This window comes from Branchiostoma floridae, chromosome 12, assembly GCF_000003815.2.
Source record: "Branchiostoma floridae strain S238N-H82 chromosome 12, Bfl_VNyyK, whole genome shotgun sequence".
Classification (NCBI taxonomy): Eukaryota; Metazoa; Chordata; class Leptocardii; order Amphioxiformes; family Branchiostomatidae; genus Branchiostoma; species Branchiostoma floridae.
The window spans coordinates 7,819,876-7,844,840 of NC_049990.1; the positions used below are offsets into that span (position 1 = coordinate 7,819,876).

General features: G+C 40.1%; 2 protein-coding genes across 6 annotated transcripts; one reads left to right on the plus strand and one right to left on the minus strand.

The window, feature by feature from the left end:
* Window positions 1-4,255: 4,255 nt before the first annotated feature.
* LOC118427355 (RNA-binding motif protein, X chromosome-like) lies at window positions 4,256-14,740 on the minus strand. Of its 5 annotated transcripts, none has more exons than XM_035837099.1 (10): window positions 14,571-14,740; window positions 13,232-13,353; window positions 12,158-12,264; window positions 11,458-11,818; window positions 10,903-11,137; window positions 10,431-10,529; window positions 9,951-9,998; window positions 9,356-9,657; window positions 8,919-8,948; window positions 4,256-5,634 (listed from the first exon to the last, which is right to left on the minus strand). In XM_035837099.1, the coding sequence occupies exons 2-10, from the start codon at window positions 13,338-13,340 to the stop codon at window positions 5,375-5,377; spliced, it is 1,551 nt and encodes a 516-aa protein (XP_035692992.1). In that variant the 5' UTR covers window positions 13,341-13,353; window positions 14,571-14,740; the 3' UTR covers window positions 4,256-5,374. The 5 variants fall into 5 exon arrangements, with proteins under 5 accessions (XP_035692992.1, XP_035692991.1, XP_035692995.1 ...); XM_035837098.1 differs by having other exon boundaries at window positions 10,431-10,532; XM_035837102.1 differs by lacking the exon at window positions 14,571-14,740 and adding an exon at window positions 12,686-12,765 and having other exon boundaries at window positions 10,431-10,532.
* Window positions 14,741-15,387: 647 nt separating this feature from the next.
* Window positions 15,388-24,790, plus strand: LOC118427307 (transmembrane protein 164-like). Its single transcript, XM_035837031.1, has 7 exons — window positions 15,388-15,633; window positions 18,071-18,506; window positions 19,296-19,345; window positions 19,708-19,774; window positions 20,178-20,259; window positions 20,618-20,718; window positions 21,382-24,790. Exons 2-7 carry the CDS (start codon window positions 18,162-18,164, stop codon window positions 21,583-21,585), a joined length of 849 nt encoding a protein of 282 aa, XP_035692924.1. The 5' UTR covers window positions 15,388-15,633; window positions 18,071-18,161; the 3' UTR covers window positions 21,586-24,790.
* Window positions 24,791-24,965: the final 175 nt, after the last annotated feature.

Below are 24,965 nucleotides of genomic sequence, written 5' to 3' on the forward strand. Positions count from 1 at the left end.
TCAATAATCCTTGTACAAAGCCCAGCCATCAAAATAGGTCTGCTGATATAAACTAGCACTACAGGGAAAGAAGCCTTGGCTTACATTGAATGCCAACAATTAGGACTTTGAAGGTTCTAACTATGCACGCACAGCGACACTATGCAAATGTCTGGACATGAGGTTATCCAATTGTCTGAACATGAGGCTATGTTAATGTCTGGACACGAGGCTTTGCTAATGTCTGGACATGAGGCTATGCTAATGTCTGGACACGAGGCTACGCTAATGTCTGGACATGAGGCTATGCTAATGTCTGGACACGAGGCTATGCTAATGTCTGGACACGAGGCTATGCTAATGTCTGGACATGAGGCTATGCTAATGTCTGGACACGAGGCTATGCTAATGTCTGTTGATAAGTTAGTGGCCTTCACCTTTGACATCTACCCAGATGCATTTTGATGTGCATGAGTGTCCAGAATCGCGAACCTCCTTATAATAAAGATAATAGTATCGGGTGTATTTGCAGCCAGTAGGTACCAATTGTGTTGAGTAATGAGGCTGATCAACGTGGTCGAGGCGCCACCTCGTCCTTGAGCAAGGGACCCCCGTTTTTCGTCCTCCCGGAAGACGATTTATGGCACATTACCTAGAGTTTCACTTTTCACTTCTGGCCCATTTCTGTGCGTAAAACAATTTGTTTAGTTTAACACATTAGACTACTCTGCCAAACCCTTGTTTCTGAACGCCATCAGTTATCTATACTTCGTCGTTCTAATGGAATAACAAGAGAAGACAAATGCATCAATATTTCTCATCTTTAATTCAAAATAATCTGGAAAAGTCGGCAATCAAAAGTGGAAGATATGTCTACATAAAATAATAATCATCAAGCCTTATCCAATGACAATGGTATTTACTTCATATCCATGCCCGACATGGGCTTACCTACATATATATATGCTATATAATAATATATATAATTTACATAATAATATATATATATAACCGCGTGTGTGATATATTTTAAAAATCCAAAGTATTGGATAAATATCCCTTTCCATACTTCTGGACCCGATACAGATATTACTACATGTCAAGAAGTGTGAGGTGGAGCATTGTTAGGGCTCCACAAAAATAAACAATTTAAACTTACCCTTTGTTGTAGCCACTGGCAAGGAGGCCTTTTTAGTGTCTTTCAGTCAAACCAATAGAATGAAATAAAACTTACCTGTAAATTGCCATTGGACTGAACCAATGGATTAAATATGATTCTGTCACTGAGAATCCTAGCTTCATCAAAGTTATACTTATCCTTAAGTCCAAGTAACGCTACAGTAATTTGATTATATGGATGATATAATCAATTTTCGTCTATTTAAAAAAAACATTGAACCATACTGTAAATCTACAGCAAAATGAATAATCCTACGGTGTAAATTCCAAAATAATATCAATTGGAAAAAATGATGCTAATGTTGTAGAATGCCAAAGTCAAAGATGTGAAAGTACAAAAATAATAAAGTTCTGCACCACACTCGTTGTGTGTTTCATAATTTTTAACCCTCCTGTACTTCATTGCCAGAGGATGAAATCCATATGATATAATCACGTCAACTTGGCCTAAGTATGAATGGGCACTAATTTAGACAGGGTAACTTACAACTAGTATATAGCTAGCACAGGAAATATTGATCATTGAAAGAATGGTGTAGGGAATAATAGTACCGGTAGCTTCTGCTCCCACTGGGTCAGTTAGTCCTCACTCTCAGTGAGTACTGCTTGAGTCGACTTTTGGGACTTTGAGAGAAGAGATGCAGTTCCACTCTTATCCATGTAACTTGGAGTGACCTTTAGGTCTTGTTACAATTGAGTAAAAAGTGCCTTTTCTACCATACACTACAATTGTATACGTATGTAACATTGCTTCCAGTGGTAGACTAGTCTGTTTATCCTTGATCTGTCTTGGTTCAATATGATAAGTGTGTTGAAGTTTGTAACCTCCAATCATTCATTTGATTCATAGGTTTTCCATGGATCCTCCCCTACTTACAATTCTGAACTTCCTGGTAAATTAGCTATCATAGTTGACATAGTTATCCGACGTAGAATCCGGCTTATTACCTTCGGTGGGGAGGTAATGATTTTCACACCTTTAGCCTGTGGTTGGTTGTAGACAGTATGATTTGACAGTTGATGATTGATCTTTATATCGTTGATATGTGGGTTGGTGTCAGTAAAATGAAAGGCATGTTTGATCAAGGGCCCCCTGGCACTCTACTGTGGTACTGCAGCTGAACTTCACATTTTGTGTTCATTCTTTGGTCCTGTTTGTCAGATAGCTATTGGTCCCAGAAGAAGTAGAGTTGTCTGGGGGGGAATGTACGAGCTTTTTTCAGACTTTGTGAACAGATTAGTCAAGAAAGGAGGAATATATTTTCATAATCATTGGCCAACAGATCAGTGAGCATGGGCCATGATTAACACAAATATGCAAATCAAGACTCTTCGTCTCCAAATTTGAGGTATATGTAGCACCTTTTTCTCCCCATGGGTCTTCATGTTTGAAGTTTTTCAGAGATATCCTTGGCTATTGACATTGACGCAGGGTGCATCTTCAATGACTTGACACAATTTTGCTGTCTTGACAACTATTCCAGTCACCTTGAACAATGATACTGTATTTTCATGTAGCTAAAGCAGCAGAAAACACTTTGTTAGGAGACTATGCTGCCTACAAAAAATATGGTCAATTTGCCTCGAGTGCATCAAACAACTATCAATGCAAGCAGGCTGAATTATTTGTTGAGATTTGCTATGTGGTTGGGACCCTTTTCTTGATACTGTAGCACAATTTCCTAATAAGGTATCTCATATCCTGGACATGTTATGGTTCTGACTTTGGCGTACAGGATAGGAAGTCAACTTAGATCCTTTGTAGCTTTCCTTGGACCTATAAGAGTTTCAGTCCGAAATGTTGGATCAGAAGGAAGGAATTTTCGTTTGGGGTGGATAGTTGGTATTGTTTTGCATTCTGGATGAATGTACATCCATGACGAGTATCTTTCATGCTGCAATCATGGCTGAAACATATACTGATATGTGGGGGGGGGTCTTCGACAATGCCAGTTACATAGCCCCAGGTTTGAAGGAAAGTGTTGCTTGTTTGCCATTGTATTCTCTGTCTTTAACCGGTGAGGTTGTAACTGAAAACCAAACCTGATACCAGTACTGGTATACCTCTTGTAGGAATGTGTTGATTCGGTCAGGGCCTCTTGATCTCATCCTGGTATTTCAAGTTGTTGCAAAGTGCAAGTGTTGTGTCCAGGCCTTGTTCAGTTCCAACGACGATTCTTCTTGTGCATGTATATGATCGTGATATGTGACCAACTAGCATAAATACATCGCAGAGAATGATGTTTCTTCACCACATAATGAAGCCTTGTGAAGTATCGAACCATACAAATTAAGGGTTGTTTGCAGTTTGTCCAATGTGGCTGCATGCTCTCATTTTGCATTTCCATGTTTCGAAGGTGGCTGAGGCTATAGAATGAGTCTATATGAATTGAAGGTAGGGCAGAATTGACAAGTATTTGACTTTTGAGGATAAAATTCAGGTTTGTTTATAGCTTGTTACACCCATAGCCACAGTCCAGGCATAGGAGAAATGCTACATTTGAATTTGCCTTTGAGAGGTGTTGATTGAAAATGAATTTGATTTTTTTAACAATGAGGCATTCAGACTTTTTTTTCTGAAAAATGCAAGTACTTTTCTTAATTGCCACATTTGTAAATTCTTTGGTAACACAGTTCTGTTAATGATTGAGCCCATACTCCATTCTGGGTTGAGCTACCCTGCAGACATTTTATCAAGAGATGTAAGAGTATTCATAAGGTAGAAAACCATATGTAGGTATACGAGGTCTAGGTGCATGACCTCACACTGTTTCTCTTACAGTATTTCTTTGTGACACTTCTTACTTGGTCCAGGAATGTGCCTGTTTCCTTTTCTTGACGTCATGACATAGACTGCATTAAATGAAAAGTGTCCATGTTTATGGTCTCAAAGATTTTATGTATCATCCACCAAAAAGGAAAATGTTTTATTTACTTACACTGGTGCTTAATAATAGAAATGGGTGGTGTTTTTCCAAATTTGAATTGTCCCAACCACAAAAGGCGACATGAATGTTAGCTTGAAGGTTCATCGTTGTTCGTAGAATTCATTTGTTCTGACTCGAATCTCTGCAATCTGTGTAGAGTCTAGAGATACAGCAAAGATGCGCTTCATTTATTCCTTGAAGAATATTGTTGTGCAGTTGATTAAGTTCTCTTCTTCGTACTGCTTCATACAGATATTAACTGTTAAATTGACATTGCATAAAGAGAACTTCTGTCTGGATTTCAAGTGCACGACTGAAGGTACAACATTTGCCACAATCTTCAACAAGTTTCACTGTATTGTTACCTTCTGACTGTGACATGTCGTTGTATCTGCTTGGTTGGCTCTTCTGAAAGGCTTCGTTCATTGGTGTGATGCAGCTATGTACATGGAAGTTTTAGGTCAACACAAGTGGCATCAGACTTTGCATGGTGTTAAGTATCTTGTCTCGCACACCGCAGCAGACTAGGTACTGCCAGAATCCGGATCCATAGTTGACAACAAAAATGTTTTGTAGCAAGCCTCAATTTTCAGAAGTATGGTTTATTACTTTGGTACACAGATTAACAGAACTACATTTTTCCTACAACATTTGATAATAAAATGAAAGGCTAATGCGTAAAACAATAAAGAGCCTACATATGGCAGGGTAGTTGACAACAGAACCTGCAAAATATTTTGTGAAACTTTTTCCTCTACTTTTCATTTTGTCTCAATGGTTATAGGATTGGCATGTCTTTGTAACCAACAGTTGGACAACATCTAAATGGCAGTATACAAAGTATGAACAGTTGAGATGAATTTTTCATTCATAAGTTTCATTGTATTAAAAAACTGACTGCACTTTTCATGAAGTGTCAATACATCTTGTAGTTGAATAACACTTATTCACTGCAATATTTGTAAGGTGGATGAGTTGAAACAATTTTCTTAACAAACTTGCAGATTTCTTGGCTTACGTCGTCATTGGTTAAGCAAGTTTTGATCATTTCTCTAATTCAGTCGTTCCCCTTCTGCAGTCATTCCATGTTGCAGTCTTTGCCCGGGTTACATGATGATTTTGGAAGTTTATTCTAGTTTCACATTGATCTAAAAAAAGAGATTCCAGGTGCCACTGACCAAGACTTCAAAGCTATAAAAGGGAAAAGTACTGCTTTGAGAACAATATGTTTCGTTCTTTGACTTTTCCTAGTTTCGAGAAAGAAACTTGTAGTTTAAATGATGGTTGCTCTAACGACGGTCATAACCGCGGCTGCCACCGCCCCCATATCCGCCACGTTCTGGCCGCCCGCCTCCGCGGGCTCCGTAGCTCGAAGGGTACGCATCTCGTCCTCCTGCCCGCTCCGGTCTGCCGGCACTGCGGCGTTCCTCGTATCCGGGGCCGGCCGAGCGGGAGCTCCCGTACGTATCGTAACTATCCCCGTACCCGCGGGCACTGCTGCTCGAATAGCTTGGCGGCGGGGCGCGTGAGGGTGGTCCGCGTGTGCTGCCTGTAGGTTTTAACAAGTTTACATTCATTTGGGTTAAGAAGGGAAGGGCAAAGACAATGAGCTTGACTGATACTTTCATACCTCGCCAGCTTCAAGATGTGGTTCTGCCTTAACTCTTGATGTGATCTGCGTAAGGGTAAGGCACCCACAGAGGTTGGTAGTACGAATGGTTAAACCGGCATCCCTCATGTGCAACAACATAACAAGTTTGAGTTTGGAACAAAGTTCTTGTTGTTGTTTTTATAGCAAGTTTGGGCTGTTCTTGTTTTCTTTTTGCAATGTACACAAAAATATGTTCAAACTTTCAGAATATTGCACAAATGCAGGCTTCTTTTACTCAATATTAGTTTGTAAATGGTTGGCATCTCTGGTGGCTTGAGGCTGTTTGGTTTTGTAGTTCCAGTTATTTTTCACATGTAGGGAGGGACTTCCAACAACTTTTTGATGAGGGATGATAGGTTGAACCGGGAGCATGGTGTCAATCTTGAGTTACTGACAATCGAGCATGATCAATAGACTAACGGCTAAAGCAAGGTAAAACCTTGTATATGTCTGCAACATGATCTGAATTCATGGACTGCACAGAGAGGGGATAAACATGATGGAAACATGCAGAGCAAAGAGAGCTGAGTACTTTTGTGAAGACAGAGGATGTTCGTTTGGTATGTGGAGGAGGTGCTAATTGTTAGCCAGTGGAGTGCAACTTCACAAATGATCCATTTTCCTTGACATGTGATAAGATTTCCAGATCGTTCGAATGTATCAGCAAGTTGTCCAGGCGGCATGATTCTCCTAGAAAGATGCTAAAAGGGAACTTCAATGGTTAGTAGTGGTGACAACAGGGCCTTGTTGCTATGTTTCTTTCAATTGTCATGTTTCAACGTCCAGTGGACATATTACATGTGTCTTCATCTGGAAGGAGTATAAAGCTGAAAGTCATCATTTAGACAATGTAACAACACAGGCTCTGGGGATCGGGTACTCTTTGTGAGCTTAGAGCTCTTTGACAATGGTCTTGGTAATGGTTGATTCAAGCAAGCTTGTTTTTCTTAAGTCCTGGAGCGGTTAGGATCTCAAGAGAGGGCCATGACTCGGCATGAGCGTGTGAGTGCGAAAGACAGGTTACTTCATTCCTTCTTCTTGATTATCTTTTTTCCTCCCGTTTCTTACTGACCTTTGCTTGCCCACACTTTTGCATGTCTTACTTCCTCTTTCCCCCAACAGCCTTGTTCTTGTTCGTGTTGTGCTCTTGTTGGAATAGAACTCTTTGGTACCTTAATGTCAAATACTTTTACACATCTAATTTCCTCTTTCCCCAACCACCATGTTCTTGTTATGTTGTGTTCTTGTTGGAATACAACGCTCTTGTTATCTTACTGTTGAATTCACAATGCCTGTTATATCTATGGATTGATACGATCCTTTCCTTTGCCATCTGGAACACATGGTTGAAGAAATAATCCCTGAGGAAGGTAGCAGAAAGTTGAAACATTAACTTCAAGGTAATTGTCACTAGCTGTGTATATAGATCCTTCATACCCAAGCTTCTGTATTGTTTGCTTCCTGTGATAAGCTTCCACATTGAAAGAATCCCTTAGTGCACTCCTGTATATTTTCTGGCACCAAAAAAAAATCTAGTGCTAGGATATCCCAGTGCTGAAGTTTCTAACTTTCAGCCTGCTAAGGTAGCCATTTGGCACCATGATTTATGTTGATTATGGAGTTAGGAGCAGGAAGAACGTTGATTTCACAGAACTGAAACGACAGTCCTCGTATGACCGACACATTGCTGAATGAAGACAGGCCGCCAACTTGTGCCTGTTCAGAAACCTAAGCTTGACAAATGTCCTGGGAATGCCTGGTTAATAATAAGGATAATACGTGAAAGTAGATGGAGTTGGATTCTTGTGTTACTGTGAGACAGCTTTCCTTGATGCTTGTAACATGCCTTTTCTTTCCTATGACAAGAGAGATGATGCGGCAAACTGTACTTAACAAGTGAAGGAAGTACTGCAGAATTCTCACTTTATGGACACTTTGACTGGAGACACAGATATTAAGTTTGAGAACTTGGACAGGACTGAATGGGTCTTGAATAAAATCTGTGCTGGCTTGTTCCCAAGGTTGCTAGATAATGATTCAAGTGATAGCTATCTCCATTCAACAAGTGAGGGGTACTGCAGAATTCTCACTTCATGGTCACTCTGACTAGAGACACAGGGATTTGAGTTTGAGAACTTGGACAGGACTGAATGAAATCTGTGCAGGCTTGTTCCTGACCTGAAGTAAAGGTTGATAAATAATGGTTCAAGTGATAGCTATCTCCGTAAGACAGACTGCTCCCGAGAATACTGGATCACAACTGTCGAGTCACCATTCAAGGACATGTTTTGTGGGATTAGAGGAAAAATCCAGAAGACTGCAAGACTGCCACATCAGCTTAAGACAGTGTGAAGTATAGACTGGTATCTTGAGATGATCAAGTATTCTGATGAATACTGGCAACTGGTAATTTTCTGTATTACTTCTTCATCAAAGTGCCCAACTCATTTACATGAGAGGGGACATTGTTCAGCTATAGTAGCCGATTTAACTTACGACATGAACCTGGATTCCTGGAGTCTAGTTCTATTGGCTGGCAACTTCTTTACTTTGAATTGTTACTCGCAGAAGTTGTTTGGTACTTCTCACACCCAGCCTTGTGCCGGTTTCCTTTCCTGCAGACATTTTTATGTTTCAGTTTCAATGTGACAGAAAACAGTATGCTTTGAGTGCTTCCTTTTCTCCTCTGTCTCTGAGATGATGGTACGTGTAGATGACATATTTGACACGATTTGAAGCTTTACTTGATCTGGACTTGAACTCTTTGAGAAGGAACGATTTCACACAAGCTTCCTGTTTCAGAATCTCAAGACTTCTGCAAAGCTTGACCAAGAATGTTGCCTAGTCTTAAAGGAATATCTTGAAAAAAAACTTGTCACCCTTCTGTCAAACATGTAATGGGGTGCCATGTTAAAATGTTATTCCACACCGAGTACTTAGAAAGAATCTTCTAGATTTTACAGTCAAAACAAGTGACACACCACAATACAGCATACAATAAATAGAAGTACAAGAGGAACACAACAGACATGCATTAGTTAATATAAGTGAGGAAAATTTTAAAAGAGAGAAGCATAAAGTCCAAGCAGAAGAGTTGGAAAATGAATTGAGAAGACACGCCCCAAGAGACAAGAAATGGAAGAGTTAATCAGGGTTAAAGAGAACAAAAAAATGCTATTTACCACCAGAGTAGCTGTCATAACGGGCACTGTCTGTAACAAAGAGAGGGTAGTGTATGAGCCACAGACACATAGGACCTGCCATAAGGGCTAAGACCTATGATTTAACACTCACAGACAAGATACTCTACCCATGCTATCATGAGTGTAGCAGTTAGTAGTTACTGTCCTCAACAAATACATGTAAAGATGTTTGATGTTGAGTAGTAGTAGTTTTAGGGTTATTGTACAATGAACATGTAGTTGACATTAGGAGAAACTATGTGTTACTTGTAGGGACAGCAACTTTTAAAATGGTGGATAAGTGTTTATGTTGGACACAGACAGAAAATGACTGTGTAAAACAATCATCGAATCAAGAGATCTTCAAAGACAAAGGACTTCTTGCTCAAAGTAACTATTCTAAGGCAGCGAAGTAACAGGAATGTTGGAATACTTACCAGGGTAACTGTCGGCATACGAGTCACGTGCATAGCCAGGCTCCCGCTCGGGTGGCGGGTAGTCTCGGCTCGCTGCGTAGGAATCCCGGGAGGAGTACCCTCGGGTGCTGTCGCCATAGTCGCGCCCTGCCGTTGGGGGGTAGTCCCGGGAGGAGGGTGGTCCGTAGTCACGTGGCGGATAGTCACGGCTTGCGCTACTGTAGCTGTCGCGAGTCGTGCTGTAGCTGTCGCGTCCTCCGTACTCTGGGGCTCGGGAGGCGCCATAGGTGTCTCGTGTGCTGCCGTAGTCTCTGCCACCATACCTGAAGTTGTAAAGGCACAAGGAAGAGTTGCCATAGAATAAAGTTAGCAAAATTTGGCTGACTCAGACAAAATCAAATTCATAAATCTTTGTTAAAGCCAATCTTTTAAAAGACATACATATCTAGAGAGAGTAAAAACATTACAACACAGTCTATGTTTGGAAAAGCTTGGATAGCACAAAATGATGACTTTGCAGTCAGAGCTGGGATAGATGCTCAAGGACTCACCCTTGCACACCAGCTGAAATCAAACGCCTCGAGTTAACAAAACATCTCAGACAACCAGAACTTACCCAGAATCCCTTGGCGGTACCTCTCTCTCCCTGGGAGGGCCGTAGTCCCTGTTGAGCAAAACACCAAAATCTGATCACGACAACTCAAATAGATATACAAAGCTTCCCCAAGCAGCCGTACCAACTTCAAGGCGGTATTTTCATCTGGGACTTCCAACAAGCTTCGGACGACCAAAGTCCAACACTTATAAAGAATAGCATTCAATATTAAGTGGCTTACCATCCAGGCAGAAGAAACACCGCACAATAATAGCAGAGAAAGACAAACATTCACCACTATATAATATAGTATGTCACTTGAGTAAAGCACAATTAAGACAAATGTCCCGCCGCTGGGTGCCAGAAGTGGTGCGCACATTCATCCCTTTCCCTGCAATCCTTTCTCTGGGAAGGCAAGGATGTGGGGCGGCGACGGACTGTGAAACGGTTTACAAGAAAGAAAAGAGACCGAGAATAACAACACCCAACGGGATTACTCACGCCCGAGATGGACCTCGCTCACGGAGCGGAGGATAGTCTCGCTGTGGAGGTAACCTCTCCCTCACCGGTGGATCCCTCAAGAAGTCACGGTCATAGTCCCTGCTATATGCAGAAATATTGCAGCGTTAGCGAATGGAAACCTAAAATCAGGGTTGGACAAGTTTTCTAAAATTCACTTGTCCTATTGTCCAAAAATGTCCTCGCCTGAACGAACTTTTCACTTGCCCAAAAGTTAAATTATATTTTTCTGTGGATTTTCATTTCCAGCAATGGAATTCTTTTATCATTGGCTCTATTTCTCTGTGTTGACCAATGCTTGATGCCATGAAGGTAAAATCTCGCTCATGGATAAGTAGGGATGGACATGATCGGCACTTTCACTTGCCCTGGACAATCGGGTTAATGGACTTGTCCAACCCTGCCTAAAACACTAACGACTAAGTGATATGGGCAGAAGGGAAGAGCTGCCCACCTGTCACGTGGTGGAGGGTAGTCCCGTGATGGGTAGTCGTCGTAGCTGCTGCGTGGGGGCGGGCCGCGGCTGGACGGCGGTGGGCCACGGTCTGGGCCTCTAGAGAGCGGGGGTGGGCCTCGCGACGGGGGAGGGCCTCGGTCCGAGTCAAACCTGCCAGATTTTGGAGGGGGACCTCCCATACGGTCGGGTGGCCCACGCTTCGCACCCCGTCCACCTCTCCCTCCTCCAAAGCCTGGGGATTTGAGATGACAGCAAAAAGAAGCAGTGAAGTTAGGAAATGAACACATCAAACAATGAGTACTGAACAGTGCATCTTTGCATACAATAATGTTAATAATGTTTTTTTACAGAAGCTTCCTAATCAAATCAGTGACTCAATTGTATAACATGAACAACAAACAGCAAATGCCTTCTGCCATCATAATGGTGCCAGTTCTACAGCAGTTTCTACAATGTCCATTCCTATTGAAACAAAGGTCAGTTATAGTATCTCTCAAGGCTGCCCAATTGCAGTAACTTTAATAATTTGACAGCGAAAGAACATTACTATACCTCCATCAAGTCGGTCGTACCCCCCAGACCGGCTCCCGTTGTAGTCTGCCCCACCGTAATCCGACCGGCCGCCACGGTCCAACCGAGAGCCTCCTCTGCCACCACGGGACATCCCTCCGCGTCCACGAGATGGCGGGCCACCACCGCGCCCTCCTCTGGGGTCGCGAGCACCCTTTCCTCCCCTGCCCCCTCGGGATGGGGGAGGGCCTCGCCCAGGGGGTCCTCTGAGAGGAGGGCCCCGACCAGGGGGACCTCGACTCGGGGGGCCCCGACCTGGGGGGCCACGGCTGGGGCCTTTCTCCCCTGGCGCGTGAGCTGGCTTTGTGGCACGGTCCACTTTGATAACTTTCCCAGCAATGTCCTGCACATGAACAAATATACAAATGCATCCGAATCAATGATAATTCTCATGACTAGAATTATAGTAGAACTATAATTAAAGTAGAAATATAACAATGAACATCATCAGATGAAAATGTTATTCACTTATTGATATATCAACAACATTCTTCTTCTAATTTCAACAATCATTTTTTTTGTTTCTATGTTTGGACCACTTAAAGTTACATTTTTTTAAATTCTATGTACCTTAGATTATGACTGTTTCCTTGACAATATGACTGTACAAAAGTGAATGCTTTATTGACTTTTCCAATAGATGATGATCACCATTTAGAAAACATTTTATGATCACACATACCTGACCGTTCATCTCTTTGACTGCTACTTCTGCGTCTCTGGGGTTTTCGAATGTGATGAAACCAAATCCTCTGGATCTTGCAGTAATCTTATCTTTCATCAACAGAACTGCAAGAAAAGACAAAATAATTAAGCAAATGTCAACATGCCAAAACAAAACAATAACCTCTGTATAATTGGACTCTACTTGGTATACAAAGTAAGCTACCTTAGGATTTAAGATTTGGGATAGTTATGTTTTATTGAACACCCTTCCACTAGCCACATACTTCTGACAGAGGTTTCTAATGTGGCACCATTTGCACCACAATGTTGTAAATGCTTTTGTTACAAATACCAACAGCTGTTGATGCACTCCAACATGGCTGCCAGTGGGATTCATATCATAATCCTTATGACATTAAAGTTTTCTTTGTTTGTCTGTATTGCTTTTGTTTGTTTATCTGTTTATTTATATCTTGTTTATTTCAACTTTGGTACACCTTAAACCTCACAGAATTTCTTTAAATGTTGTGAATAACAAACTTGCTTATAGATGTGTGTTGTAATGAGTGATGATGTTGTTTGTTGCCTGTTGGAAAATGAGGTTGCAGCTCTGCACACGCCCACCTAAGGAAGCAGTATCTGTTATAGACTTCACGCTCAAATATCTTCCTTTCAGAAAATACAGAGTAGAAAGAAAACGTCCAGCATATGAAATGCAATGATCTACACCTTTCCCCCTGCCTGTCTGTAAACAGACGTGCATGCAGCCAACATAATCATTGACAGCACCTTTCATAGTCATACACAATATTTGACAAGCTAAAAAGCAGGTTCGACTGTTGCATGCTTACTACTGCTTGCTTCAGCGAGCAGTGCTAAAGTTGAAAAAGAATTTACAACATAGCAAAAGAATCTACAACTCATTGCCAAAGAAACTACAACTAACATTGCGAAAGTCTGCTGCTGCCAGAAGCATCTACAACTTTTGGGGCTCTAGTTGAAAAGCGGTGCATTGTCAATGAGCGGAATAGTGGGCCACCCTGGCTAAAAATAAAACAAGAAATAAACACCAAGAAGTGAACAATACTACCTTCAACGATCTTGCCGTACTTGTTGAACAGTTTCTCTAAGGTTGTCTCGTTTGTTTCCAGGTTCAGTCCAGCCACAAAAATCTTGCCTGGTGTGTCTGCTTCTGGCATTATGAAGAACAACCTGGCGAGTGAAGACAGACACATACTTATGCCGATGTATCCAATATCCAATAACCCTCAATCATTGCTCAAATACCCGCTTGTGCACTTGCAAATGCAATCACATTTTTCTTGGCACAACTTAATTCTAAATCCTCAAGTAGTGTTAAAAAACTGTTGTGGATAGAAAAGGTGTAGCAATTTAGAGATGCAAAATGAAAACATTATTTGACAGAAATAAGAATTAAACCATTATGATGATGACATGCAACCATTCTCGAATTGGTCAATTTGCTAATTACCATGCTATCATTGATTGAACTGCTAATTATGATGGACAGTCTTTTGTTTGCCACATTGACCTCAGTTTAAATTAGATCTATCATGGCCACTGCGTAAGAAAGGTGCATAATTGGACCTGGTCTCAGGCGCTGCACCTTCTGAACATGTGACACATATTTATGATAAACTTGATGTTTCTTACTCTTACTAGTCTAAGAGTTCTTTTCAAAATCTTTGTTGACTCTGTCACTGTGTAGCTGGATAAAGCTTTTCAATTGCTCATCTTAGTGTTCATCTCAACACACAAGCCCTCTAATACTGAGGTCAAAGATTATCCAAGGACAAGGTTATCCAAGGACACCAGTAGCTTGGATGTTAAAATAATAAAAATTCTAGTGCAAATTGTATCAATATAACAGCCTTGGATTATGCACCAGTAGCTTGGATGCTAGACTGTTTCCAGAGCCTTGGTCTAACTCTGTGGTGCCTATTCTGTAACTTTATTTGTGGCATTTTGGCCCTAGAGCCGGGAAGTTTACTTGGGGCTTGAAAAAGTCTGGCATCCAGGCTAAATGCACCCTTGTGCCCCACGTGATTCGAAACGAATCAAACGTGTGACAAGTCATTCAAAACAGATATTTTATCCAACGCCTGCAAAGCTTATGTGTACCACCGAAAGACGGTTATACCGGGTGATCATTACAGAAACACATATAGAGCCCAAAAAGTCTAATATAATATCCAACACGGTGTAAAAAGTGCTCAATTTTGCTTGCAAATCCAGGAACACCCCCTCGGACGACGCCGTCTTCCTAACCCAAGCGCGCGCGTGGTGGACAAAGCGCCGTTTTTCACCACAAAGTAAACGGATATTTACGCACGAAATCAAACAGAACTAACAACTTTTTCGCACAGAAAATTGTCTTGCATCTCTGAGAGAGAGAACTACGTACTCACCCTACGTCTAACCACCGTCACCAGTCGACAAGTCTTCGGGGAACGTCTCCGGTTTTTTCTTCAGTCGCCTCCTCGAGAAAGAAAATGGACGCCAGACCCTAATTAACGCCGCAATGCTTTCTGGGATAGAATGTCTGGGTCAAGTCTTGATGACCCGCTTTTGTAGCAATATTTCCGCTTGACTGACTGATGAGTCTGTTAAAGCGCGTCCTCAAATTTTACGTCAACTTCAAGTTGGTTGGAATTTCTGACAAAAACTGCTGTGTGAAAAAAAGCATTGAATAAAACCATCATGTGAAAAATCAATGCGCTATTGCATGTAACGTTAACGCAATGTTTACGGTTTACAGTGCGATTTGTCTGATCAAGGAGGTTGAAACCTCCTTGGTCTGATAAAACGAGTCTTTAAATTTACTAAGTTGGTTGGAATTTCTGACAATAAACTGTGCTGCGTGATATAAGAGATAAAGCATTAAATAAAAACAACGTATGAACTAGAAGACGCGTTTGTAGTAGTTTGTTTTCATTGTGTTATGTCAAGGCGGCCTATATAAATCTCCTTGATTATTTTGAGAGTTCACTTTCATTTTTTGTTCGTAAAAGCTTGTGTTACAAAAGACGGAAGAAAATGGGTGAAAGAATGCTTGCGTCTACGTTTTTATTCTGAATCAAGGACAATGTAAGGGCTTACTTTTTTCCTGCATTTTGGGAATAGCAGGATTGTAACGTTTTTTCACTACAGTACAGGGCTCTAGCCAGTGTCCGTTTTTCCGTGGATTACAGAAAATGCCAAAATGTTTTCCTCCTTTCAATATTCCCGTGATCTGGCATACTAGTACAAAATGCATCTGCTAAACTTTCGGAGCTGCTGTTACCATTACTATCGCCAGAGGTCGTTCGTGTTTGGTCCAAACCAAATGTACATGTGGCCGACTATTCGTTGCCTTCGATTCACACCATTCACTTTCATTAGTACACCAACGAACGAGAAAGCGCGCGACTCGGAGCGTGGAGCGGCAAAGCTGCCCTGAACATCCGGTAACCGGCTCTCCACCGACATTAGGTGAGTTTGTATGTGAATCTGTGCGTCAAAGAGGTTAGGGAAAGCCTTGGTGAAATGATAACTTTGTTGAGATCCCGGGATTCGGGAGAAATATACCCGTGGGAGGATCGAATCGATGGCGTCTCTACATGTAAGTCATGCATAACGATTGTCCTCCTGACCTGCAGTATGTAATATGCATGTAATTGGTGAACATACCATGTTCTTTTCCAGATTATCCCCTCCAAATATATATATTCAACGTTATTTAGTTGGCCAGTAAATATCTACTCCATGATGTTCAACTTGACTGTCTCTTGCTGGGCATATTCCTTGAACTTGAATAGTTGATATAAACTGTTCAGTGTTAGAATACTATCCAGATCTGCCAGTGTTGCTCAGCCTTCATGGAGTCTAGTGGAGGCTATGACAAACTCCCCACTACGAAATGATTGCTCAGTTGATGCTTTCAATCATTATATTTAGCCAACAAATTGCTGTCAACCCATACGCGAGTTGCCGGTTCGCCGGCGCCATTTTTAGCTGTACAGAACAGATTGTACATTATTTAATAACCAGTTTAGAGTTTATATTTTTGTCACTGGGATAACATTAACGTTATTGGCCAATTAGAAAGATTCTCACAACCTGTGCAGCGCTATAACCTACTAGAGGCTACAGCTAGTTAGCATTGCTGCTGTCATATTTCCTCTTTCTTGATAACTTTGTTAATACCATTCAACAAAACTTAAGCAGTGAAGAAGAATAACATTGCAATATTGCACATGTTGTTTAGTTTAGTTTATTTATTTAGCCAGGAAGGTACTAAGTATATACATGGCCTACTGGCTGTGTTCAATGCCTCCTGGGGGGCCAGGGAGACCCCAACGTTAAAATAAACATATCATTATAACAACTAATCAAAAAGAAATCAAATGTCAAGCTTAAATAACTACGAAAGTCGTCAACTATTTACAATAGAAACAACTCAAGATAACTTAATATGATGATAGTAATAATAACAATAATAACACATTTAGGCAGTGGATCAACTTAAAATCAAAGTAACGAAGAGTGGAATTTGCATATCAATGTGTCGCTGGTCGGGCAGTTGTTGAATGGTGTACATTGTAATACACAGTTGTTTTAATCCTCCAGAAGCTTTCATCAATCCTAGATCTAATCCAGGTTGAAGATGGCCTGTCTCACCTGCCAGTTAACTGTTTATGTGATGCAGTGAGGAAGATGATGTTTGAGCAAAGAGACCTTCACTTGAGTCCCTTTAGGAAATGGATTAAATTTTGTTGCCCACAAGCCATGACCACTACCCCTCAGCCAATCAGAGCCCTTCAATTACATGTACTATGAAAAAAAGTGTGGTACTATGAAAAAAGTGTGGTACTGTAAACTCATTGGCACAAAACAAAAGCACACCTTTTTTATAGCACCACACTTTGTCTGCATCACTGGTCGGCTCACGCCAGTGGTAGGATGAAAACACCATGAAGCGGCAGGACGTCCCCCAACCAAACGGACGTAAAAAAAAATTCAATATTCATAACATCTTTGTTTTTTAAAAAGTCTGATGAGCACTCTCTTCAATGAACAGTCATGCAAAATGATCCGAGTGACCCAGCCACATGCAGTTTTGCAGTGCTGTACATGTGGGTGACCTTGTGTCAATGGTCACATGCAGTTCAAGGTCCATCATTGGTTGTTTGAGTTTGAGAGGTCGTTGAACTTTGTGTGACTCAGCAGTACCTGCAGTTGCACCAATAAGGCCATGTCTATTTGGTTATCCTTGATTATATGGATGACATCCTCTGGGAACCCCAAAACTGATGTGAGGGTGAGAATAAAAAAAAGTTTGGCCCCCCAAATTAAAATACTAATCATACTTATGATGTCTTATCATGTTGACAGACACAATGCTCCCCAAAACATAACCTTCTTGGCAAAGGTAATGAAGTCACAACTGACAAACCTACAGCCAATAGGTCTCAATGAAATAAACCCTTGCTGCCGACCTTCTCCAGTTTTAGCCAAATAAAACAGTTGAATTGTATGGTTCACTCTATCAATTACAGAGAGTCATTAATTATACTGCTTGTGTTTGTACCAGGTCCATTATGTTGTCAAACAGTGTAAACACTGAAACAAAGAAGTTCTACAGTGGTGTCAATTACACCTTAAGATTCAGGTCTTGTTAAGCCTTGGTTAAAGGATTGACCTCTCAATTCTCTATTCGTTATCAATTAATGTGTTTTATCCTTATGCAGGCCTAGTCTTTTGCAATTAGAAGATGTTACAATTATAACATGTTATGTTTTGACAATGTACTCCTGTAATACTAGTAGGGATAAAAGGTTTTGTTGTTTCCTGTCCTTGGAAAATCATTGTATATTTGTTTAAAAGGACCACATTAAAATTTCATAAGGACAAATTGTTTCTTTTGCAGGTGCTAGACTCTGCAACAACAGCACTGAGCATTGAGCAGCACTGAGACTTCGTCCTTTTTCTGTGTCGTTATTCCAAGAAGAACCAAAACAATGGGTTACAGTGTTCGGACTGTTCTGGACTGGGCGTACGGCGGGGTGGACCACAGCATACCCGGGAACGGCGGACAGGAATGTTCCGATTTCATCGGAGGGACGCAGCGGATTGTCGAGACCGTTTTCTTCATGGTGCTCGGATCGGGGCTGCTGTATTTTGGGTACAAGAGCATAGCGCGGGATCCGGGATTGCCGTCCAAGTACGACAGGACAGACCCCACGATAAAGCGCGTGCTGTTGGTCATGTTGTGCATGACGTTTGGAATCGAAACGGGGTTCAAGTTCGCCAGTGGAGAGGTCATCTACCTGCTGAACCCATGCCATCTTGTCACGATGGTGCAGGTAAGGTGTACTGTATACTAGTTGAGTAAATTTGTATTACTGTTCTCAGGGGTTGAAATACTGGATGCAGCCAAAATTGGAAGTGCACCAGTACACCAATAGATATTTGTGTAAAGGTGCTATTGTCTAGTATTATACAACACACTTTTGAAATGTGTTTGACAAAAAATTATAATATTTCTTGAAGTACCTCTTTAAACTTTTTAAATTAGTGACACCATTTCACATTCAAGCTCTGAAGTGAGCAGTGCATTATTTTTGCCTGCATTTTTCTGTTATAAAATGCATTGCTTAGTATATCTGAGTGTAGGTGCACCCAAAAATGAATTTTAAACCCTGGTTCTGGAAGCTGTACAGTACATGTCTGCAGCATTAGTCAACTCAGTGGTCATAAAAGTTAGTCTCACCTGAGACAAGAGACAAATTACACTGGAAACACCCAGCAAGGCAGACAGTTTATTATAATGTTATACATTGTCCCAGAAGTTGCAAGGACATCGAGGCATGATTTTAGACCTTGTCCACATTAAATGTCAAGGTAGCATCATAATCAGGTAGAAGTATAAAGGTCCAAAATCTTAAGACTAATTGAGAAGATCTAGACTAAATTAAATTTACCAATTCCTTATTAAAAAAAGTAGCAGTTACTTTTTACAGCTAACAATCAATATACAATGTATCTCTAATGGCAATGTCAAACAAAACAGCTTTCTTCCCCTTTGTATTTTGTACTTTGTATTTTGTATCTCTATTTACAAATGTCACAATTTCACCCCCTTTTCCTCTCAGATATACCTGCTTGCTGCTCCGCCCAGTCAGTCCTCTACTGTTGTGTTCAGGTATGCATTATTTATCAATACACCACTTCACAGAATACAATTTACAATAATTGCTACATCATTACATGACTGCATTTCAGTTCATTTAATGTTGGCACATTTTTCATTGAAATGGTGGAATGGTTGTTGGCATTTATTGACAGGTCAAATTGATGTGCAAAGTTTAGAAAATTAGTCCAAATGCGTGACCCTGAGCATAAGGAATGTGTGAGGGGTATTATATAATATAAAGGAGGATATTCAAGACTGTGGCGTTGAGCTGTGGCGACGGTAAAGGCAGTGCAACTTGCCGAAATGAAGGCCTCAAACCTACGATCTACCAAATGCAAAGGATAACCCTGTGTTTGTATGTTGTATTTCAGACTGGGTATGCACTGGGGACATGGTCCTATCCTGGCCCTGCTGTTTCCTGTACTCAACACCAGACTGGTAGGTCAAGGTTTGGACAGTATCATTATGTTTATATCATAACTTGGCTGTGATGATATTTAATATGGGCATTCTGATTGGTCTATATTTTACAGTATCCCCTGGCTTCTAATTACATCACACCCGATTCTCTAAAACAATTTGAATACAATTTGTGTGCGGCACTTTTGCATCGCTGTATCAAATTTCAAAAGGTTGGGCAAAAATGTACAATAAAGGTCTTCATTCATTCATTAATAATCTCTTCTGATTTTACTTAAACTTTGGATCAGGATATTACGTGCGTTTTCCAAAATATTTAAAAAAGAAGATACACTTCATATTCACCTTCTGTTTCGTCTAAATTTCTATTGTTAGAAACATTGTTTTGACTAACATTGTAATGGTACCAACTCTGTTTCAGTTGCCGTTTGAACCAGAGGTGTACTATATTCAACACGTGCTGATCTACTTTGTGGTTCCTCCGTACCTCTTGTGGATGGGAGGTAAGGACGGGTTTTAGTAAGCAATTTCTTATGATCATTCCTGAGATCATGTTTTTGATGCTGTTTGCATGTGTGTATGGTTGGGTGTGATTCAAACCCAGAACCTTTTACGTCCAAAATCAACAACTGTAACCTCTAGACCACCTTGCATGTTTGAAGTAACTGTCATTTTGATGTCACTTACTAACAAGTAAGTGTTTTGACCAGGATAGAAAACATTTCTTTCACAGATTGAGTTGATCACACTAAATTGAGTACATATCATATAGAGGCAGTCATTGGCCAGAACTACAGGTGAAAAGCATGCTCATTGTCTATACTGATATGATGAATATACTGAGATGATATATGATTTCAGGTGCATATACAGTTGAGCGCGTATCGGACCTGAGGTGGTCGATCATATCCCTAGGAATCCAGTACACCTACCACTTTGGACCCTTGCAGTTGTTTGCTTATGTAAGTACAATTTGTAGAGCTTAACAGTTTGGATTTTTCCTTGCCCTCACAATTTTCACTTTTCACTTGATGGAAGATTCCTAAAATCCTTTTTTTAAAGTTCCATTTCGAGTATTGAAACTTGCCATTATATTAATATAAGAAGTGTTTGACGCATACTAGAGTGTTAGACGTATTTTGGGGACATCACCCTAGTGTCATAGGCATAGCATTTAACATGGACCAGTATACAGGTAAGATGCAGGCAGACATCAGAAATACCTACACAATTCCAATTTTACATGCAGTAACCTAGTAAGAAATCCATCCTATTCTAGCTCCAGTTCCCTCAAACAATTTATTGGAGTGGAGGTTTCTCATACAGGCCACCTTTACACCTTATTGTCTACAAAAGACAAAGAAAGAGTATTTTGAATCCTGACATCCTGATGAGTTGTCATAGATAGTCTGATACTTATGACCCCCCTCCTGCAAAAGTGGCGTGTTCCTGACGTCACTGCTGGAGATAAAAAGGGTCATTCTGTGAACCAGGTCGACGGAGATTGACCGAAAATTTAGATGAGTAAGTCGGACTCCCTATAGTTTAATTCAGTGTTGGAAGTAAAGTGTTAGCATTTTTTCTATAATGAGTTGTCATTATGGTGTTGTTTCTGCCCTCTCCAGCTGACCCAAGTGAACCTGAACAACATGCTCTGTCCGGCGATCTCGGACCCGTTCCACGGTCAGTACTGGCGCTGCTGGTCCCTGTTCCACCAGCCTTTCCTGACCTTCTGTCACAACAAGATCTACACCGCCATGGTCATGGGCATCCTCAGCCCGTTCCGCAAACCCTCCAAGGTCAATGGGGACACTGGGAAGTTAGAGTAAGGTGGTGACAAGAAAAAATCTCTGGCTTTATTGACAGTTTGACTGTTTAGGCCATGCTGATTTGATTATATGGATGACATCCTATGGGCACCCCAAAACTTTTGGTAGCGTGCAAAGAAGAAAAACTTGGGCTAAAAAGTTAATCTCCAAGCAGATCTTATGGTAGCATGAGATAGTATCAAAAGCTGGCAGAGAAGTGAGGCTGGTTTAGGAGTGTGTGGCAAAATGCATGGACACCTTTTGGTTGACTACACTAGTCCTTGGCCAGTTTGGTACTACCTATTGGAACAGCCATTGTAGGATCTGCTTGGAGATTACTAAAAAGTTTTTAACATGGATCAGTGCATGGACAATAAGATGTAAAAGACTCATTTTGTGCTATACAGAATTATAAATTAAGGATCGAAAGCAGCATTATTCATTGTCATATTTATTGGCAATTTCTAGACCTAAAATGGACTTCAAGTTCAAAGTGAATTTTGCTCATCTGTGTTTGCTACCAGTAGATTTGCATGCAATGTTGATAGTTATTTTGTGTAATATTTATAAAAGCTTGCTGTAGTGTTAGTAGTGCATGTACCTTGATGTGTTCGAAAAGGTCAAAAGCAGAATAACAAAATATAACTGTCCAACCTATCCGAGCTACCAAGAATTCAAAAGCGTACAACAAAATGCTAAATTAAAAGACAACAAAAAGTGAGAACCATAAGGTGTGTATGAAATATTTTAAAAGACCATTGAGGAGCTGAATTTTGCGAATGAATAGTTCTCTGTAATACAGAAAATTATATAGTTTTTCATATTAAGAATGCGACAAAAAAAAAGAGTATAAAGTTTACTGACAGAAGAAAAGGCTACAAATTATTTTCATACATATGTCAACACATGAAATGTCCCAATGACATTTTTATAGGAAATTTGAAGAAGCTTAAAGTAAAACGTATGGCAGTGTCAAAAATAATCATGCATTGAAGTCTATTAGAATTGAAAATATGCTAAGAGTCATATTTGGTCAAATGTAAGGTAGGGATTCTAAAATTCTAGTTGAATGAAGATTTCTTGATTAGTCTGCTACTTGCTTAACTGACATGAAATAAGTAAAGTATATTGTAGCTTTTTAGGGCTTTAGTATAGTTTAAAATGTGAGTAAAAGGTGAATTTTGTGATCATAAGTCAATAGTTGGGTGAAAAGTGGTGTAATTGAAAGGCTCTTCTTTTTTTATCAGAGATTCTCTTTAATCAGATGTTACAAGTTACTACCTGTGCCAACAACTTAATATTGTTATATTGAAATATGCATTGCATTATGTAGTTAGTATAGTAAGAATCATATCCGTGGTGATTATCTGTCATATAATGTAAAACTGCCATCATAGATAGCTTAGCATTTGTGCCTTGATGTTTTGCTAGTATGTAGAGTAAAAGGTGTCCATGTTTACATTTCATATCATGTACCAATGCATTAGCAACAATCAAAATAACACCTTTATAGGCTGGTGGTCGGCAGCTTTTCCCTTTTAATTTTATATGTGCAATGTTGCCTAATATAGAATCTATATTTGGGTAATATATATGACTGAGAAAAGGAGGACACATGCACAGTTACAGAATGTTTGTATGTCCAACTTTTCCATTTTTCTCATCACATAATGTATTTCAGTAAGTAAAGCATCATCAAACAAGAATGCAAAACATAAAGTAAGTTGCTAGCCCTGGCTTCCCAGGCCTATATACCATGGCAAGCCCAACTGTCAAGCATCTTAACTGCAGAACACCATTGTCAATGTCATGTATACGTACACCTTTAGGGCTGTGTTGTAGAATGTCCAATTATGCAAGTTCTTGTGCCTGCCAAGTGTGTCTTACACAAAGTGAGTCTTTGCAATTGATGCTATGTAAATGTATGTGTAGTGCCACAATGGGTACAACGTTACATTCACTTGTAATGTGTTGTTTTCATTGCAAGAATGCGGAAGTAACAACGTGACAAATATTTCATGTTAGAAGTCTGCAAAATAATTGTTTCTACTCTGAGAGGCGCTTATACCGGTTTCAAAAGCTGGCTTAGGTATTATACCGTTAACCAGCTTTTCACTACATGTAGAAGTGATAATTAATGTTGTCTGTTGGAATGAACTCATCTGGACTTTCCAATGTCTTCAATGCAACACAAAAATGCATTTTTTTAACTTCTTAACATGAAGAGAGTAAGGACTTTAGTTTGAAGTCAACACAATAACACTACTTTAAGCAGCACAAATTGCATATACAGTACTGATGAAATGTTTATTGATATAATCAAGAAAGACGTTTAAAACGTTCTCAAAAAGCTTGCAGCAAAAGTCTCAATCATCAGCATTATATTTATAACAACAGATTGACAGTTAAAATTGAATGTGTGAACTAGTGTTGTTGTCAGAAGAGCAAGATTGTGTAACAGACTAGTTATATTACTGTATTAACCTTACATGTTTCCTCACCTCACCGGTCCCATAGCCTCACCGGCCGTAGACCGGCATTGGTACATGTTTGCCATAGGTTAATCTACCGGTAGATGGTCATTACATGGCACACAAAGATGGGCGAAACACATGTAGGATGCTGGGTCTCTCAGGTTTACTTACCTCATGGGCAGTAGAAATAAAATAAAACCATTCTACAGCAACTTGTCTTTAAGTTCGATTTTTTGCACTATCTACGTATTAAATGTAGAATGGGCAATCAATGCCTATCTAAACCAGGGCTGTCTCCAGCTTTAGATTTTTTTCAAACTTTTTTTCGAGCATCTATCAATAAAGAAGAATTTGAAGTAAAATTTTCATCCCTTCCCACTAATAATTTAGCAGCCCATGTTGTTAAACTTAATCTGTCATTTTAAGCTTACGAAAATACACTTTCATTGCTGTATGCCATGAGGTGCATATTTTTGGGATGGATGAGATGAAATCTTCTCTGTATACCAAGAATGAATTTCTGGACGGAGGGAGGGGTACTGGAGACAACCCTCTTCTGAACATAGTAATACACATACTATGAGCTTTCAACTAAGTTGTTATATATTTTGGCAAGCTTGGCTTGATACTGATTCAGAAATTAAAAAAATATAAGACATTTGACATGGTCAGCTGGAACATAAAATCATTTCATTGTTGGCTCATTCTTGGCTCGTTAATTGTCATGTGGCTCATATAATTTACTTTTCTGCTAATAAAACATCCTTTTGGTTCACAACTACATGCTTGGATGCCACTACTTCACAAAATATAGACTTTCGAAATTATCTGTAAAAGACCTCAGCAATCAATCTAGAAAGACTGGGTGCATATGATACAGCTCTTTTTCTATCTGGTCAAAGTGTCATAAAGATCTTTGCATTTTGT